Raw genomic sequence first — 18,363 nt, forward strand, 5'->3', positions numbered from 1 at the left:
CTTAACTTTCCATTTTTACCCTTATTAATTATTATCAAAATTATGATTAAAATAACTAAACATTAATTAATAACTAATTTCAACACTAACTAATGAAGGGTAAAATTGGAAAAACATTCTAAGTAGGCGTTTGGCCATGCGATACCATATCACAATATGGAATCGTGAGATGGAATTAGCGTTTGGACATGCAATTTTACGCTGATTCCATAACATGAGATGTGATTCCATATTCTCCAAAAAACCATGATATGGGAATTCCATATCATGATTTGAGATATTTTTTATTCAAAAATTGATCCACAAGTTTATATTTTGTTAAAACAACCTCACATTCATATCTACTAGCCATTTATTTCATATGTAAATCAAATTTATAATCACATCATTACTTTTTAAAATTTATTATTCTCACCGACATAAAATTTATTTTTCTCACCAACATATAGTCACTTTAACTCACACCAACCGATTGTTGAGTAATAAATTTGTTCTCTTCATTTACTCCAACACCTAATTTATTACTTCTGCCGTTTTATATTTATTACAACTCAAAGTAACAATGTTGGTTTGACTTCTCGGTCACATGATCGAGAAATGCAAGTTCAACGTGAGGAAATTGTTCGTACTATGTGGAAGAATTATATTAAAGACTAGTACACTACAATTTATGTTCATTTTTTTTTATTGAATTAAAGTTAGATGAAACAGTTACTTAAGTGGAGAACAAATAACTTTGTAATAATTTATTATGCGATTTTATAAATTTTTGTTTATTTGGTAAGATTGAATAAAATCTATTTTGATAGTTTTACAACTTGTGTGATTCCTATGTTTATGAGAAATATACAACACAAAAACTTCATATCGCATGTTCAAACAAAACTTCAATTTCATCTCATAATTTCATATTATAATATCATATCATGATTCCATATCATGATACCATATCGCATGGCCAAACGGGCCCTAAAAGTAGTCTTGAAAATTAACAATTAAATTGATTTGAAAAATGAAAAATATCTCAATAATTCAATTAATATGAAATAGAGGGAGTACCAGATAAAACTTATGGATCAAATTTAACATTTAAAAATAAATAAAATCAAAATCATACTTATTTCAAATCACATATCCAAATGTCAATTAAAATCAAAGATAATATCTCAAATGACCACTCAACTATGAATATCTTTCTCAAAAAGTCACTCAACTATTGATAGTTTTCTCAGAAAGTCACTTGACTTTATTTTGTAAATCAAAAGTAACTCAACTATGTGTAGTTATCTTAGAAAATCACTCAACTAGGAATAATTATCTTAGAAAGTCACTCAGCTATTGATATTTCACATAGAATGTCACCAAACCAATTTAAATAATTTTTTCATTAAATTTTGGTGACTTGAAAATTTTACTTTAAGCTAAATTTAAGAAATAAAAAGGTTCATTTTAATCTTTTTATTGACGTATCCCACTAAAATTAAGTAATATATATAATACAACAAAATTTAATAGTATAATTAGTAAAACAAAATTATAACTAAAGTACCAATATAAATTATAAATACAAAAATAAACAACTCAGTTACGTATTTTATATAAGAAAATTAACTTATAATTGGATAATCAGTTGATTATGTCAACGTTTGAACAGTAGTTAGAAAATAACGAAGACTCCAATGTTTCTAATTATGTGAGAAAAATTGGAGTAGCAAATTATGTAGTCATAATTGAGTGATTGCTTTAAATATTATTTTAAACGCATCCAAAATGAAGTCTTGATAAATATATATTTCTCTATAATTTTAGTGGGGTGAATCAATAAAATGATTAAAATTGATACTTTTTTTTAAAAAAAAATTTAGTATAAAATAAAAATCTCAAGTCAACAAAATTAATGAATTTTTTTTTTTTTTAGATTGATTAAGTGACTTTCTAAGATAACTATTTTTAGTTGAGAGATTTTCTAAGATAACACACATAGTAGAGTGACTTTTGAGTTACAAAATAAAGTTAAGTGACTTTTTGAAAAAACTATCAATAGTTGAGTAACTTTCTAAAAAAGATATCCATAGTTGAGTGATCATTTGAGATATTATATTATTAAAATCATATGGCATGTCAAAAAATAGTACAGATGATATCAGCCGTAAATTAGGGGGATGCAGTTAGATTAGGTGGAGACGCAAAGCAGAAAATTATGAGTTGCATTAGGGCAAAATATTATAAAGCATCGCCGTCAGAGTCTTCTATTAAATCCCTAACTCTTCACCTCTTGCTTCTCATAGCAGCTGCTAGTAAGTTTTCACCCATCTGAATGGGGAAAACTCTCTTCTTTTTTTCCTATTTGTTTTTATTTATTTATTTATTTGGGTTCTGAGAAGATAGTTCTGTTACATATTTTTTCTTCTAATTGTTAGTGAATGTGATTTTGCACTGTGGAGAATGATGAGATCTTTGCATATGTGCAAACGCAGCATCGCCTAATAAGGCGATGCAGTGAGCGGCACTTTCCACACGAGATTTCTGACTCCCACTTCTTCTTTTTCCTTCAAGAAAATAGTGATTTCTAACATTCTCACTACTTTTTATGAATGTTTTAATGACACGAATTAAAAGAAACATTTAGCTTTGCTGTTAAGTTTGGAACTGGAACAAAAGTTCTCCATTTTAATGGTGGATTTTGGGTGAAGCCACAAATTATGCTCAAAACAAAATTTAGATAAACAAAACATATTAACATGTTATCACAACATTTACATATCTCAGTTGTATGAAAAGAAACAACTGATTTCTTAAGAAATCTTCCAAGTTTGGATGAAAAGTAGACTACTTTTTGGGTCTTTAAGGAAAATAAGTGATTTTTTTGGATTCCGAGCAGGTATCCGGTATCCACATTGGATTAGCTCTGGGTTCGTGCCAGAATGTCTCATATTAGGTAAAGTGCATCCGACTTCATATCTTTTGGTTAAAGTATGAAGAGTATCACTCCACCATAATCTTTTGTTAAGTGAATTTTATTTGTTCTTTTGTCGTATAAAAAAGAATTACTATGAAAGGTCAAAGCAAGGAGATAGAGGGATTAGGGTTGTGCACTATTTGGATTAAATCGAAAAATCATATTAAATTATTTTTTTATTTGAATTGGTTTTTAGGTTTGATTTTGAATTTATAATTTACTTTGTTTAGTTTTTTAGTTTGGTTTTGAATTTTAAAAAATAAAAATCAAATTATATATATATATAGTAATTATTGATATAACCGAATAATCAAATTGAAAAAAGCCGAACCCAATAGAGGAAAATCAAACTAAACTAATTTTATTTTGAATCAGTTTGGGTTACACTTTTTCAAACTCAAAAATCAAAAAATTTAAATCGAATAGTATAAAATCAAATTGAAAAATTGAATGCATACCCATAAGAGGGATGGTGGGGATGAGAGATGTGAGAAATAATCACAGTTTAATTAATTATACAAATATTCAAACATTATTTTCATACATATCAAATGGGTCTCTTAACAACGTGGAAGGACATTAGAACCAAAGGCGAATCCAGGATTAGAAGACGACGGGGCACTGCTAAAAGTGAATGTGAGTTAGTGAAGCAATACATAAATATAAATTAAACAAAATTTAGCATAATTCAATCTATTTTTTGATGGTTTTGACCCTTAGTGTACACTTTGAGATTGTCAATTAGAATCTCGCTTCAGGTTTTTATTAGGCCTTTTTTGTAAAAACAATTAAAATTGACTAAAAGAAAATAAAACAATAAGAATCGAACTCGGGACACTCAAGTTGCTAAGATGCTCAACGGCGAGGTGTTGGACCACTATACCAACTCAACTTATGTGTTTTAGGGTGCACATTTAATTATATAATCCTTGTTTACGAATATACACACATATACACAATAACAAAAATTCAAAGTGAACGGGTGCACGTGCACCCACACCCTAAGAGTGGGTCAACCTTTAACTAGAACTAATACCTAAACAAGATATTGTCAATTCATATGTTGAGAAATCATCATGTGATTAAACTAATAAATTTACAAGATGATGAATTTTATAATTGACACATGAAGGATTGTTGAATGAGATAGAAGTACAAGTATCAATATTGTGGCTTTGAATAGCTTTGGTAAACTCTGTCATGTCCATGGTTCTCCAATTCAATATGTTAAAATAGTTGTGACAGCCAAATGACCAAATCAATTATTACTATTAGAAAAGTTGTTGGATATGCCATCAACAATGGATGTAATAGAGTGAAGATTCTAATTGATGCAAAAAAAATTTGTTGATATAATTTGGCAATGAGTGATTAGTTCATGAGAGATAGAAGTGATGCGTAACGATATTTAAAAAAATTTAAGCATGTTGAATCATGTCAAATTTATATATACTCCTAAATGTTTGAATACAATAGTTAATAGTTTGGCTATTTTTAATCACACCCATCTAATTAAATAAGTGTGAGTAGCTCTTTGTCGTCATTTACCTTTTCTACTGACCTAACAATATTTGACCATAGGTCTGTCTTTTTATTCCCCTAGTTACTCCCTATGTATTTTGACATCCACGTAAATAGATTGTTGCTTTAATGTTCCTTGGAAAAAATCCCCTTCCTTCGTGCCCTAATATGCAAGACCCACAGTACTTTTGTTGTGCCCGACCTTGTTGCTTGTGAGAACGACTAAGTTGCGTCTTCGTTTTTCCTCTCGTGGATCTACAAATCGTTCCTCTACTTGTGCAAAAATGACGTCCTGTTGTTTCTCTTCACTTGTTGTGTCTGTCTATTTCTTGGGTTCATCCGATTAACTCACACTTATTTTGATGAAAGTATTTTTTTTTCCCTACGCTTGTCTTCGCAATTTTATCAAATTTGGTCGTTTCTGTGTCAAACAAAGTGAAAAACCAGATACTTCCTTACATTGATTATGCTATTACGGTCTATGTTACCATTTTTTTTATAGTGGTCTAAATCCTTGCACGGACACTCCCCTAATAGTATGATACTTAGAGTACATTTAGTACGAAATGTTAAGTTTCGTAGAGAGGAAAAAAAATACTCATAAGTTGATATGTGGCCGATAAATTTAAACAATTTTAATACAATATCTTGGCTACTGGCTAGTGTAATGCATGAAAGATTGATTGAGATACTACCTCTTCCAATATCAACTTCTCAAACAAGTTTTGTTAAAAGGCAAAAACATAGCGAAACAATGTTCAACTAATTTAGGAGATTATCAGAGACATCAAAATCAACTGGACATGGCCAAAATCTATAACAGACTTAGTTGCCTTTTTTTTTTCTACCTAAAGAAACTAAAGGAATACTATTACTAGTACCGAAAACTAAGAGACAACTTTTAATTATCTAGTGCTAATTTTCTATTTTGATTTATATGTTTCATAACCTCATATCTAATATCATGTCATCAGTAAATTGAAAAGATACGCCTTGTTTTATTTAATTACCTCTTCCCAATATTTCTCTAATTTACTTTTACTTCTACTTAAATTCACTACGGATAATTTTTCACATCTCCAAGTTGATTTATCTATGCATTCCTTTTCATATATCCAAATTATTTCAACCTAACTCACCTTATTTTAAATATATCTAATTTTATCTCTCCTATTAAGTATGACCACACATCTAGTTCAAAAATCATCATTTTTCACAACTTTCATCTTATGAAGATTTTTTTTAAGGAGTCTCTCAAAGTTCACATTAGTTTTTTTTTTTTTTAATGTTTTTGTTTTAATCATTCAGCTGATGCAACTAATATTTTGGCCTTGGTATCGTTAGATATATATATATTATATTTTGTTTCACAATTTATTAAATTGTATTATTTTATTGAGTATAATGTTGGATAGATTGTATCGTTCTCCATCGTTACATAATGTCACATATCTATAATTTGAATGATAAACCTACAAGAAAAGTAAGGTACATGGTAGAACTACTATGAAAAAGTAGGATAAAAAATGAAATATGATTATTTCCTTTGTTCAACAATAGTTATTCACTATACTATTTTAGGATGTCCAACAATACTTTTCCTGTTTATAAAATCAAAGAGTAATTTACCATTTTGTGTCTATTTTATCCTTACTATTAAATACTTTATTTTTCAAATGAGTTACTTTTAATAAGAGTGAGTAACGAATGTGTCAAATCAATAATGCACAACTATTATTAAACAAATGGAGTATTAAATATAATAAATAAAGACAAAATGAAAAAAAATATTAAAGTAGCGAAGCATTCGCATCAAATAGGTCATTACATAAAATGAGTCCTTGTTATTATTTAACAATGACTTTAAACATTACGATGCAATAAAATTTAAGTGATAAATCAAAATAAATGTGTAACGTATGCTTAGAGCACTGTATGGCGGTTGGATTAAAGAAAGTTAGACGGATGAGATTGGATAAGAGACATAAGGTTCGGATCGTCATGAAAAGAATGCTTTGGATCCCCAAATTTATAAAATTTAATTAAATGCACACCAACCTGAACTTTACTCTACAAGTCTGTTTGTATTCGTTTAGATAGTTATTACGTATTGTCTCATAATGTATTTTATTGTATTATATTATTTTAATAAGGTAAAATAGTTTAGTGGACCCTTGTACTTGCATCAGTTTATATTTTGAACCCTTCCACTTGCCCCTTTGTCATTTGGACCCTTAAACTCAATAAAACACAATTTATCAACCCCTCTAATCATTGACCACGCTTATGTGTCTTTAAGATGGCTGAGTTGACGAAAGTGTGTGACTTCACGCTCCTTAAGGCGAGTGAGTACTATATTTCAGTTTTAAAAATATTAGTAAAAGAATAAAATAATACAAAAATTATAAAATTAATTAAAAAGTCTCCATCTTCTTCACTCACTCCACCTTCAATTGCAGCCATCTCCAATATGCCCGACCCTTTTTTTTCTTTCCATACTCTTGTCATCATCTTTAAGAGATCTTGGCATTGAAACCTCCTTGAGTCCATTGATTCACCGCTAGAGGGAGAGGTCGACGGTGGTGGTGCTCGTCAGAGAAAATTGGTTCGCAGTAGAGTGAGAGAGACGGTGAGGGTTGGAGGATCTAGTTATGACAACGTAGAGATTTCAGCCAGATTTGGTGGTGCGGTAGCAACGGCTGCTTAGTTGGTAGTTTTGTGATGGTTGAAGGAGGAGAAAAGTAAAATAGCGAGGGTGTACGGCGGAGAAGAAAGACGGGTGAGGAAAAGAGTATAGGCAGTCTCGCCGACAAGAGTTTCTCCGGTAGATTTTGTCTATGTTAAGGTGAGAATGGGGGAGAAGATGTAGGAGTTTCGAAATTTTATTTTAAGGAATAAATTTAAATTTTATTGTTTTACTTTTTATTAAATAATTTTGGTTAATAAATTTTAAATAGTTAATAAAGATAATTATGACATGTCATTGATATAGGTGATATGAATTTGACATGTCATCAATTTAAGGGAGAGTGAACTACACATATGATAAGAGGGGTTTAAAAATCTTATTTGAATTGAGTCTAAGAGTTCAGTTGATAGAGAGTTAAGTAAAAAGATTCATAATACAAACGCGTACAAGTAGGAGGGTCCATTCGACCATTTCGCCTTTTAATAATTATAATATTTGGATAGATTGTATCATTTTTCATTATTATAAAATATCACACATTCATAATTTTAATGATAAATCTAAAAAAAATATAGGGTATGTGATAGAGCTACTATGAAAATGTAATGTAAAAGATGAAATATAATTATAATTAAATAATAAATAAAGATAAAATGAGAAGAAAATATTAAGGTAAAGACGCGATCACACCAAATCAATCCGTAACATAAAGTGCATCTTTTTTGTCATTACCTAACAATGAATTTAAACAATTTAACACAATAAAACTAGTAACAATCAAAACAAATATTGTATTTAAATTAACAATACAATAAAATGCAACGAGTAACAACTATCCAAACAAAACGTAAAAGTAAAATTAAAAATATAAAAGAAAGCTCCTTTATTTTGTACGCTCCATCGGAAAATTCCCAAACACGCTTTCCTGCACGTGATCGGGTCGGGTTCGTTAAGAAGCGGGAAATCCCTCAAATTCAAATTTCAAACCCTTATCCCTTCAATTAAATTCAAACAGTGCTCCAAATTTCAAATTTTTCACAACGAAAACCAAAATTCTCTATCTCAGGTATGATCTTCCTGCCAATTTTTTCTTTTTACTTTTGATTCTTTCTTTTCCATTTTTTCTGATTGTTGAATGAAAAATTGCAGAGATGGATTTGGAAAATATGAAAAGGAAACAACTACAAGCATTATGCAAAGAACATGGAATTCCTGCAAATTTAACCAATTTGGAAATGGCCGACAAGCTTTCTTCACTTCTTAAGGTAATGGGTAATCTTAATTTCTTTATTTATTATCTGAGTTTCAAGAAATTTTCTGTCTTTTTGGTTAAATTTGTCGTTAATGTTTAGGTAAATGATGAAAAACCCTTAACTCGAGGGCGATCATGTTTAAAGATGTTGGATGTGAATGAGTCTGATGTTGTTAATAGGAAGGTAAAGAAAGTGAAGTTTAGTCCTGATAATGAAGTTATTGAGTTTACGAGATCGGCTCAAGTGAAAAGGGGAGGGAGGCGGAAGATAATGTTGTACAAGAACAATTTGGATGTTAGGAGTGATGGGTTAAAAGTAGGCATTTTGGATAGTCCAGTTAGGGTTACTAGGTCGCAGGGAGTGAATATAGAAGATGGTGTTACTGAGAAAAAGGGAAGGACAAGGCAGGTGAAAGATAGTGCAATTTCAGTGAATAAGAGTAAGGATGAAGTTGGAGTGACCACAAAAAGAACATTGAAGAACAAGGAAGTAGTTATTATACAGGAAAAGAGGGAAGAAAATGAGGGAACGAATGATGGTGTACGGATTAGTAGAAGAGTAAGAAGTCGAAAAAATGCTAAAGAGAGTGTAGAGGATTCTCAAGAGGAGCCGAAGATGGATGGAAGTGAAAAGGTAATTGATAGGGAAGAGAAGAGGGACAAGAAAGTGACATTCGTTAGTGGTGGTCACATGGATGAGTGCACAAAGTCTGAAACAAAAGCCAAGGAGCTGAAAAGAGTAACGAGAAGAAAATCTATGGCTCATAATCAGACCTTGCCTGTTCAAATTGAGGTTGATGCTGAAGTAAGGGAGGAGGTTGCGGAGAAGCCAGCTCGGGTTACAAGGTCTCGGAACTTGAAACCAGTTGAGGATAATGTCAGTAACAAAAGGAACCGGACTAGGGGTAAGAAAGCCATTGAGACAAGTGAGGAATTGCTTTGTACTGAATTTGTTGAATCTTCAGTTGAAGCTGTCAAAGATGAAGTTAGAGTAATCACAAGAGGGTCTCGGCAGAATAGTGTTGTGGAGGCACCCGAAAAGGCTTTGAAGAGGTCTGGAAGGATAGCTAATAAGGATAAGGGTTCAAGGTTGAGTGATGATATTACTAAAGAAAAGATGGTTACTAGGGGTAGGACAAGAAATCAGTTTAGCTCGACTGTAGTAGCTTCAACATCGGAAAGTGGAACCAAAATTGTTGAATCGAAGGGGAAACATGAAGTGGTTCTTCAACTTGAAGAACCTGTAGAAGTTCCTCCTAGAAGATGTGATAGGCGCAAATCTGTTTTGCCTTTGGAGAAATTGAGAGGTGATGAAGTTGCGGCCAAGAAGGAGAAAAGAAATTTCTTAAATGCTAATGATGATGAGGTAAGGCAAAAAGTCACAGAAGAAGAACCAGAAGAACCCCAGAAGGCATTGAAGCGGTCAAAAAGGCTTGCTACACAAGTGGAAGATTCAGTATTGGCCAAAGATGACATTGCTGAAAATAAAATAGATAGACCAACTGAATCTCAAGGGACTCTTGAAGTGGTTCTTCAAACTGGAGAAGTTCCTATCAGAAGTAATAGGCGCAAATCTGTTGTTCCTTCTTTGGAGAAAGTAAGAAGTGATGAAGTTGTGGTTGTAAAGGAGAAAAAAACCTTAAATGCTAATGATGGTGAGATTGGAAGTAAAAGGACAAAGGAAGAACCCCAGAAGATTTCAAAGCGGTCTAAAAGGCTTACTAATCAAATGGAAGATCCTGTACTTGCTAAACATGATATTGCTGAAAATAAATTAGAAGAGAGGAGATTGTCAAGAAGGAATGTTGCTAATGCAAATCTAGACACCAAGATATTGGACAGATCAGTGCAAGAAGAAACTTCTGTGGTAAAAGAAGAGAGGAGACGTTCTGGAAGGAGTGCTTCTAGACATACACTTGCAGCAGTTTCAGATGATAAGAAGGAAAAGGGTGGGAATAAGCTGACAAAGAGAAATTGCACTGTTCAAGATAAAGATTCTACCAACAAGTTCACCCTTCAAGATTTAGACTCGGCGAAACAGTCCATAAGTAGTTCAAAGGCAAGTGTCAGGGCATCAGTTGTTAAAAAGACAAGTACTGCAGGGAAGAAGCAGCAGGGTCGACTTAAAAGATCAAATGTGGAAGTAGAAGTACTCATGCCTGAGGACATGGAAATAGTCAGAGAACCTGACAATAAAGATTGTAATATCTCAGGGTCAGGAGGTACAATGAGCTTCTCAAGATCATCTCTGAATGAGCTAGATGCTGTCCCAGATGATGTCAATATAGTTCTCGCTGGCACCAAGGATGACGCAACTGCTGAGTCGAGCATCCTAGCTGACAAATTAACTGAAGAAGGACCACTTGTAGATGCAAATTCTTCTCCATCTGCAAATAAATCCGCATCGAAATCTCTTCCATTCAGTGATCCATTCAACTCTGACGGTTAGTGTATCTGGACTCAGGTTAATATTATGCATTGTTTTGTGAAGAGTGCTAATTCATTATTTCGTATTTTCAGCTAGACCTGAGGAAAACCTAGTTGAGGACCTTTTGCAGGTTGACCACGAGGAGCAGCCTGCAAGCAAAGGCCTATGTCCTAGTTCTGTTTTGGCTGATGATGCAGTTCCAAATGACCTAACTTTTGACAAACAGGAGCCTGGTGCAACAGTAGTAGATAATGTAGAAGAATTTGTCACAGGATTATCTAATGACGTTTTTGATAATTGTTCACTAAGCCAGAGTAATAATATGGGAGAGATCTTTGATTCTGGAACTAAGGATGATGCAGCTGCTGAGTCAAGCCCCCAAGCTGACAAATTGATTGAGGAAGGACCACTTGTTGATGCAAATGCTTCCCCATCTGAAAATAATTCCATATCTGAACCATTCAGTGATTCATTCAACTCCAATGGTTAGTCTATCTAGTAATAAGTTAACATTTTGCCTTTTTTTTGGGAAGAGTGCTAATTCAGTATTTCACATTTGCAGCTACACCCAAGGAGAACCTAGTTGAGGAACTTTTGCAGTGTGATCATGAGGCGCCTGCAGGCAAAGATCTATGTCCTAGTCCAATTTTGGCTGATGATGCTGTTCCAAATGAAATAACTTCTGACAAACAGGAGCATGGTTCAATAGCAGCACATAATGCAGAAGGATTGTCTGATGAAGTTCTTGATAATTGTTCACCAATCCAGAGTGAAAATATGGAAGAAAACCTTGATTCTGGCTTTAAAGAACAATCGGAGACTGGATGTGTTGTTACTGAAGGAGTAAGTCATGGTGAACAGGAGCCTGCAAGCAAAGTCCTATGTCCTGGTTCTTCTTTGGCTGATGATGCAGTTCCAAATGACATAATTTCTAACAAACAGGAGCATGAAACAGTTGAGGCAGATAATGCCGAAGAAGTTGACACGGGTTCATTTAATGAAGTTCTTGATAATATGGAACAGCACTTTGATGCTGGCTTGAAAGAACAATCAGTGACTGGATGTATTGTTATGGAGGGGGTAACTTATGGTGAACAGGAGCCTGAAAGCAAAGGCCTATGTCCTAGTTCTGTTTTGGCTGATGATGCAGTTCAAAATGACATAACTTCTGACAAACTGGAGCATGGTGCAATTGCAGCAGATACCGCAGAAGAATTTGACTCAGGATCATCCAAGGAAGTTCTTGACAACTGTTCAGTAAACCAGAGTGATAATATGGAAGAGAAGCTTGATTCTGGTTTTAAAGAACCATCAGAGACTCGATGTATTGTTTCTGTTGGTGTGAATTATGGTGCACAAGAGCTAACTGCAACGGACTATGCAAAAGAGTTGGATGCGGGGTTGTCTAGTAATGTTTTGTTGGATAATCTAGGTTCTTTCAATCATAGCAATGAGATGGAAGGCAAAATTTCTGAAGCAGAAGCTGAATCTGATCTAGTGGAAGCTAATTATGATCTAGATGCACCCACCTTCACAAGTCAAGGTGAAATTCATGCAGAAGAATGTGGAAACTTGGAGGTGGCTGCTTCCGAGAAAACCGTTTCAAGTCCCATAAAAGCAGTTCTAGATCTTCAAGGTAAGCAATGTTTTTTCATTACTTACCGTTCCTATGAATTTCATAATACATTGACCATCTCTTTTAGTTGCAGAACCTGGTATTCTTGGTGATGGCATCACATTACATGTAACTCCATTAGAGGACAGTGATGAAGAGAAGCAAGGTAGTTTTGAGGTTTTCTTACCTCCTGTTCTTTGCATTTTGCTCATTTCTATACCCTTTATGATGCAACAGGCGAAGAGTTAAAAATTTTGTTTGCCACTCCTGGTTATGTTTCACATTCTAAAGAAGAAAAGAAAGCTTCTTTGGATGGTGATTCAAGGGACGAGGGTCTCAACAGAGAGGGGCAAGGTTAGCTGCAAAGTGCTTCATGTTACATTTTTACTTTTTGTAATTTATTGCTGTAAATCAATTTTTTGTTCGGCATTTTGCCTTGTGTTTTTTGCAGTTTCTCCAATTAGTGGTAATGATACATCAAGTCTCCAAAATTCTGTCCGTGATTGTGGTGAACATGGCCAAGGTTAGTTCTAGACTTCTTCTTCTTCTTCTTCTTCTTCTTCCCCGAAGAGTATATGTTACTTACAGCTTGTTGTGCTATGTTACAGGAGAGTATCTGAAAAGATTGTTTGCCACACCATTTGGTGGTAAAAGCAGCAAGGTAGATATAGCAACTAGTATTGCGATTAATGAGACAAGCAGTCAATACCAACACAGTTTCCATGAAAATGAGAACAGTTAGTCTTTCTTCCTTAATTATGATTTCCGAGGCATTTTATTGCTTAGTTTATATTCTTAGTTGAAGCTGTAGGATTTCAAAATTTAGGTTGTTCATTAACAAGCCAGTAGATCTCTTTTGCCTCTTTTTCGTTTTAAACCATCAATTTTCTCTTACTTTGACCATATTCACTTATCACTTCGTAAGTATCTTTTGACATACAGCTGCATCATCTGCTGGTAATGGTAATTGTTTTGTAAAACTCAATAAACATGTCCAACTCTTCAACTTGATGCAGTGGGGGAAGATCTTAAAGGTTTGTTTGCTACGCCCTCTGTTGTTTCACAATCTGTTGGAGACCTGCACTACCTTTTTCAAAATCAATTGAGTGGAGAAGCAATGACCTCTAGAAGACTTGGCTCAAGCGGAAAAGAAAATTTAACTGAATCTGTCAGGAGTTTGATTGAGAACAAGCAAGGTTGGTTCTGAAATTCCTTTTTTTGACAAGGTCTCTTTTGAATAACCAGTTTCTGCCTTCCTGCTGGATTTTCAGTTGTTCCTTTCGTTCTTCTTTCCCGCTCTCTTTTCTTTTCGGCTTCTAAGATTTGCTAAGGGATGTCTATTGTAACAGTGGAACAAGTAAGGACTTCATTTGCCTCACCAGTCTCTGTGAAATGCACTAACCAAGAGACTACTTCTACCAAAGGAAAGTGTAGCCCAAGTCATGAAATGCAATCTTATATTTGCAGTGGAGTGGAAAGAGATCTCAGTGAATCTGAAGCCGGGTCTATTGGAGTCGACCAAGGTAGTAAATTATCCATTTTAGCCATAATGGATTTACACAAGCTGAGTGTTCACACATGAAATTAGTTTGTTTCTGTTTAAGCTTCTTGTACTAACATCAAAGCCTTATTTCTTGTAGCTCCTGAGACTTCACATATCACTGCTTTCTACTTTGGTGATGAAAATGAACAAGGTTAGTCCAGAACGATCTCCCAGACTGTATAAACTAAATTTGACTGACTTCATCTTCTATTTGCTGCTTTATTGTGCATTAATAGTGTTATTTCCTGATGCGCAGAAGATCAATTGATAATGCCTTTTGCTTCAGCCAACATTACCCAGTCTACGGATCAAATGGATGGAATTCCAAGGATGGCAGAAAACAAGAAACTTTTTATGTCTGGCAATGTTCAAGGTCTCTCTCGTAACAAAGTCTTTCCAGTTGCACATCCAAGTGCTATGGATCTGGAAGAGCCTGAGAGCATAGATTCTAAACATTCTGAAGAACAGAATAAAGTTGAGAAGATCAAAGAAACTGTTGAGTGGATGAAAGAATCCAGTGCTGTTGAAGAAGAGAACAATGACGGTCAGGGTAATATGCTCTCTGCAACATCAGCTAAAAGCATGACTCCATTTCGCAAGGATGAGCTTTCTTCTAAAAAACCTAGGATTAAAGAAACTGCTGAGTGCATGAAAGAATCCAGTACTCTTGAAGAAGAGAACAATGAAGGTCAGTGTAATATGTTGTCTGGAATGTCAGCTAAAAACATGACTCCATTGCGGAATAATGAGTTTTTCTCTCAAGACACTAAGACAGCAGATGTTGCAATGTCAGGAGAAATGGTTGGAGACACAGAGATGACTACAAGACATGAAAGCTGTGTTCAGGAAATTGTTGACATAGAGGAACAAAAAATCGAGGAAACAGTGGCTGACAGGGATTTGTTGTTATTTTCTCCTCAAGAACCTAAGACAGCAGATGTTGCAATGTCAGGAGAAATGGTTAGAGACACAGAGGTGAATGCAATACATGAAATCTCTTTTCATGAAATTGTTGACATAGAGGAACACAAAATTGAGGAAACAGTGGCTGACAGGAATTTGTTGCTAAGAGGAGATGTCTCTAGAGGTCTTGAAGAAGATATTTATGTTGGAATTGCAAATGAAAGTACTTCTCCTGTTATTTCAGAGCCTACATGCAATGATATTGGATTTTCTGAACAGCAAATGGTGCCGGAGATCAATCAGAGCAGTCCAAACGAAAGTGCTTCTCCTATTTCAGAGCCTACATATGATGATATTGGATTTTCTGAACAACAAATGTTGACAGAGATCGATAAGAGCAGTCTCGGGAACATTAACACATCTGATGCTTTTAATGATGGTACTGAAGATCACTTGAGACTGCAGTTTGCCACCCCAATCAAAGAAGCAAATCCTTCCAGATTGGGTGAAGCTTCTAGTTGTCAATTGAAGACAGCAATGATTGCAATGACTTCTGAAATGGCTGGTAAGCAGCCTAAGCAAGGGTTTGAATTTTCTGGAGAACCACTTACTGTAGAGATTATTAGTGGAGGTTCTGATAGAACAAAAAGATCTCATTTCTCCAAAGAGATTGAACAATTTGAAGGAGGGCCTCTGTTTCCTACACCATCAAAAGGTACACGTCCACTACAGTTTGAGGAAAGTCCTGGTTGTGAGGAAGATATCTTCAAGTATCTAGATGGTGTTAAGCTCCTTAACACTCGGGAACAAAATTTTGAACAGCACGGAGATCGTCAATTTTCAAATGAAATAACTGATGATACAGGTGAAGCTACACTTCATTGGTTTCAAACAAACGATGACAATGTTCCCAGACAGACAGAACTGGAGACACAGAAAGGTAATAATCATTTTCGATGTTGTGTGTGTGATTAATTTGCAAGTCTGAGTATATAATATAATGAATTCTTGAATGGTACAATTATGAATTTGGATTGGTTAAATGAAGTGCAGGTGGAAGAATAAGAAACTATGCCTTCAGATGCTTGAAACATTTGAAATCAGTTTTCTTGGAACACTATATAGAGGAAATTAAAAAATATTAAGGATAACATATTAAAAAATTTGATCAAATGAAAGTGCTTGTAAGATGAAACTTATAAGCTGGGGGATAAATAGCTTATGGTTTAGAAGCACAACTGCACAAGGCTTATAAACACATTTATGTTTACCAAGCACGTAGATAAGCCAAAAATTGCTTATATTCCAATTTGACCGGCTTATAAGCTTATCAAAACACCCTCTTTATCTGCTGATATATGGTTTTGATGGTTAAGAAATGTGGCAGTGCTATCGGGATTATTATTACCAAATGAAGTACCGGATATTATCAGGTAGTTCTTAAGAATGATTGGCTCCTAATCCTAAAAGTATTGAGGAAATATAGATTTTACTAGTACACTTTTCTCATTTTCTATTTTGCAAGGTCCCTAAATAGATGCATAAGCCTGATATTTGGACTGCCAATGATGCAGAAATTGATTCTGCCTGGCTGTTCGAGCCCTTGCATGAGGAAGGGGAAGTCACAGAAGATGATGCTCTGGCTAAGGGCAAGGAAGACAATCATCCTGTACCATATCAAGAATCTATTGAAGACGAATTAATTAACACTGATGAATCAGCAAAAAGTGGTGCTGTAAGTGATGCAGTTTGCCAACAACCTAACATTCTTTTAACTGACATCAAAACTGAGAACATAACTCAGGAGAGCACAAGGAAGACCGATGGCTTTTCCGTTAGTGCTGGTGAGTTCAATAAGTCTGTATGAGCAACAATGTGGCAACCTCAGGTTATCTTGAATTGTTTTGTTTTATTAATATTTTTCTTTGTGCATGAAATTTGTACATAGAGGTTAGTAACCTCAGGGTATCCATTTCTTAACCTAAGAGGCAACTTTATGAAGATTTTGTGATCTTTAACTTTCAATTATCTTGAATTATTTTGTTTTATTAATATTTTTCTCCAAAATTTAAAACTGCTTACTTAGTAATGAATTTCAGAAAGTGGAATTCTTGAATTTGATGCTGAATCCACTGCATTAAGAAGTCAGGAACCGATTATCATCACAGTAGAAGAGACTAAGGGAGAGGAAGTGCAAAGATTAGAAGTGAGCAATATCAGTAATGCTTTCCTAGAGAATATTCCCAATGATGATGAATATGCAAAAAACAATTCAACAGTTTTGCCTGCTGATGAGCAGATCCATTTTATAGAACATTATGCGATAGAAAATGCTTCGAGCACTGAGGGGTTTACTGCTTTCACAAATGAATGTCAACATGTTACTAAGGAAGATGATCTTGCTGCTGAGGGGGACATACTTGTTATATTTGAATCAAATGAGAGCACGCCTACGATTGTTAACAATTCAGGTCTCACCACACAAATGGACATGCCTGGAATATTCACAGAAGAGCCTCAGCGTGTAAGTGATCAAGAGAAGTCAAGTGCAGCTAAGCAACAAGATGAGGATTCTTTTGATAAAAAGGAGCATGAATCAACCGGAGCAGTGTTATCACCTTCTTCTAGATCTCATGAAAGCATTAGCTTTATTGAGGAAGGTAAACAGGGCTGATACCTGCTGGATTTATCTGATATATTTCGAACATTTAGGTTTGACTATACTAATATGCATTTGTCATGTCATTTAGGCATTGCTGGTGAAGGTACATTGATATTTGAGAAAAAGGATGAGTTGGCTGAAAAGAAAGTAGCTTTAACCCCAGCAGCAGGTGTGGCTAAAACATCTTTTGCCAAGCACTTGAACTCCACTGTGAAAAAGAAGAATGCCAGAAGCATTCTGATACATGGAACCCCTAACAAACTAACTCAGATAGCTGACATGAAAGAAAATGCTCCAAATGTTAAAGGAGATATCGGCACTTTAACTGCGTTAAGGCCTGATAAACGAACTGCTTTGAAAGACCTCCCAAGGAAATAGAAGAAACATGTGTGTAAATCTTGTGAGTTTTTTTCTGTTTTGATTGTCCTGGTTTGATGATTGCTGCATATCTCATGGCCTATACTTCTGTTACATGAGAACAAATAGGTTGTGTAATTATGTCATTTTTATGTTATTCCATGGGATTGACATTGTAACTGTCCTGATTTTTTTGGTAAAAGATTGATTGACAAGAATGTAAGGATTTTATTACCCAAATCTCACAGATAATTTCCAGATTTCCCAGCTTCAGTTTGGAACAATTACTCCCTCCGTCCCATTTATGTGAGGTAGTTTGACTCGGCATGGAGTTTAAGAAAGAAAGGAAGACTTTTAAAACTTGTGGTCCAAAATGAATAATAGAAATTTGTGTGGTTATAAATTATTTCATTAATGGTAAAATAGATATTTTA

General features: G+C 34.4%; 1 protein-coding gene across 1 annotated transcript; it reads left to right on the top strand.

Moving 5' to 3' along the window:
- The first annotated feature begins 8,093 nt into the window (after positions 1-8,093).
- Positions 8,094-18,174, top strand: LOC125834035 (uncharacterized). Its single transcript, XM_049513214.1, has 15 exons — positions 8,094-8,235; positions 8,319-8,434; positions 8,522-10,865; positions 10,942-11,334; positions 11,412-12,485; positions 12,553-12,630; positions 12,702-12,818; positions 12,916-12,987; positions 13,073-13,201; positions 13,481-13,660; positions 13,814-13,960; positions 15,179-15,850; positions 16,485-16,754; positions 17,010-17,570; positions 17,661-18,174. The coding sequence occupies exons 2-15, from the start codon at positions 8,321-8,323 to the stop codon at positions 17,948-17,950; spliced, it is 6,441 nt and encodes a 2,146-aa protein (XP_049369171.1). The 5' UTR covers positions 8,094-8,235; positions 8,319-8,320; the 3' UTR covers positions 17,951-18,174.
- Positions 18,175-18,363: the final 189 nt, after the last annotated feature.

Source organism: Solanum verrucosum, unplaced genomic scaffold (genome assembly GCF_900185275.1).
Source record: "Solanum verrucosum unplaced genomic scaffold, falcon-dt-bn FXZP01000108.1, whole genome shotgun sequence".
Lineage (NCBI taxonomy): Eukaryota > Viridiplantae > Streptophyta > Magnoliopsida > Solanales > Solanaceae > Solanum > Solanum verrucosum.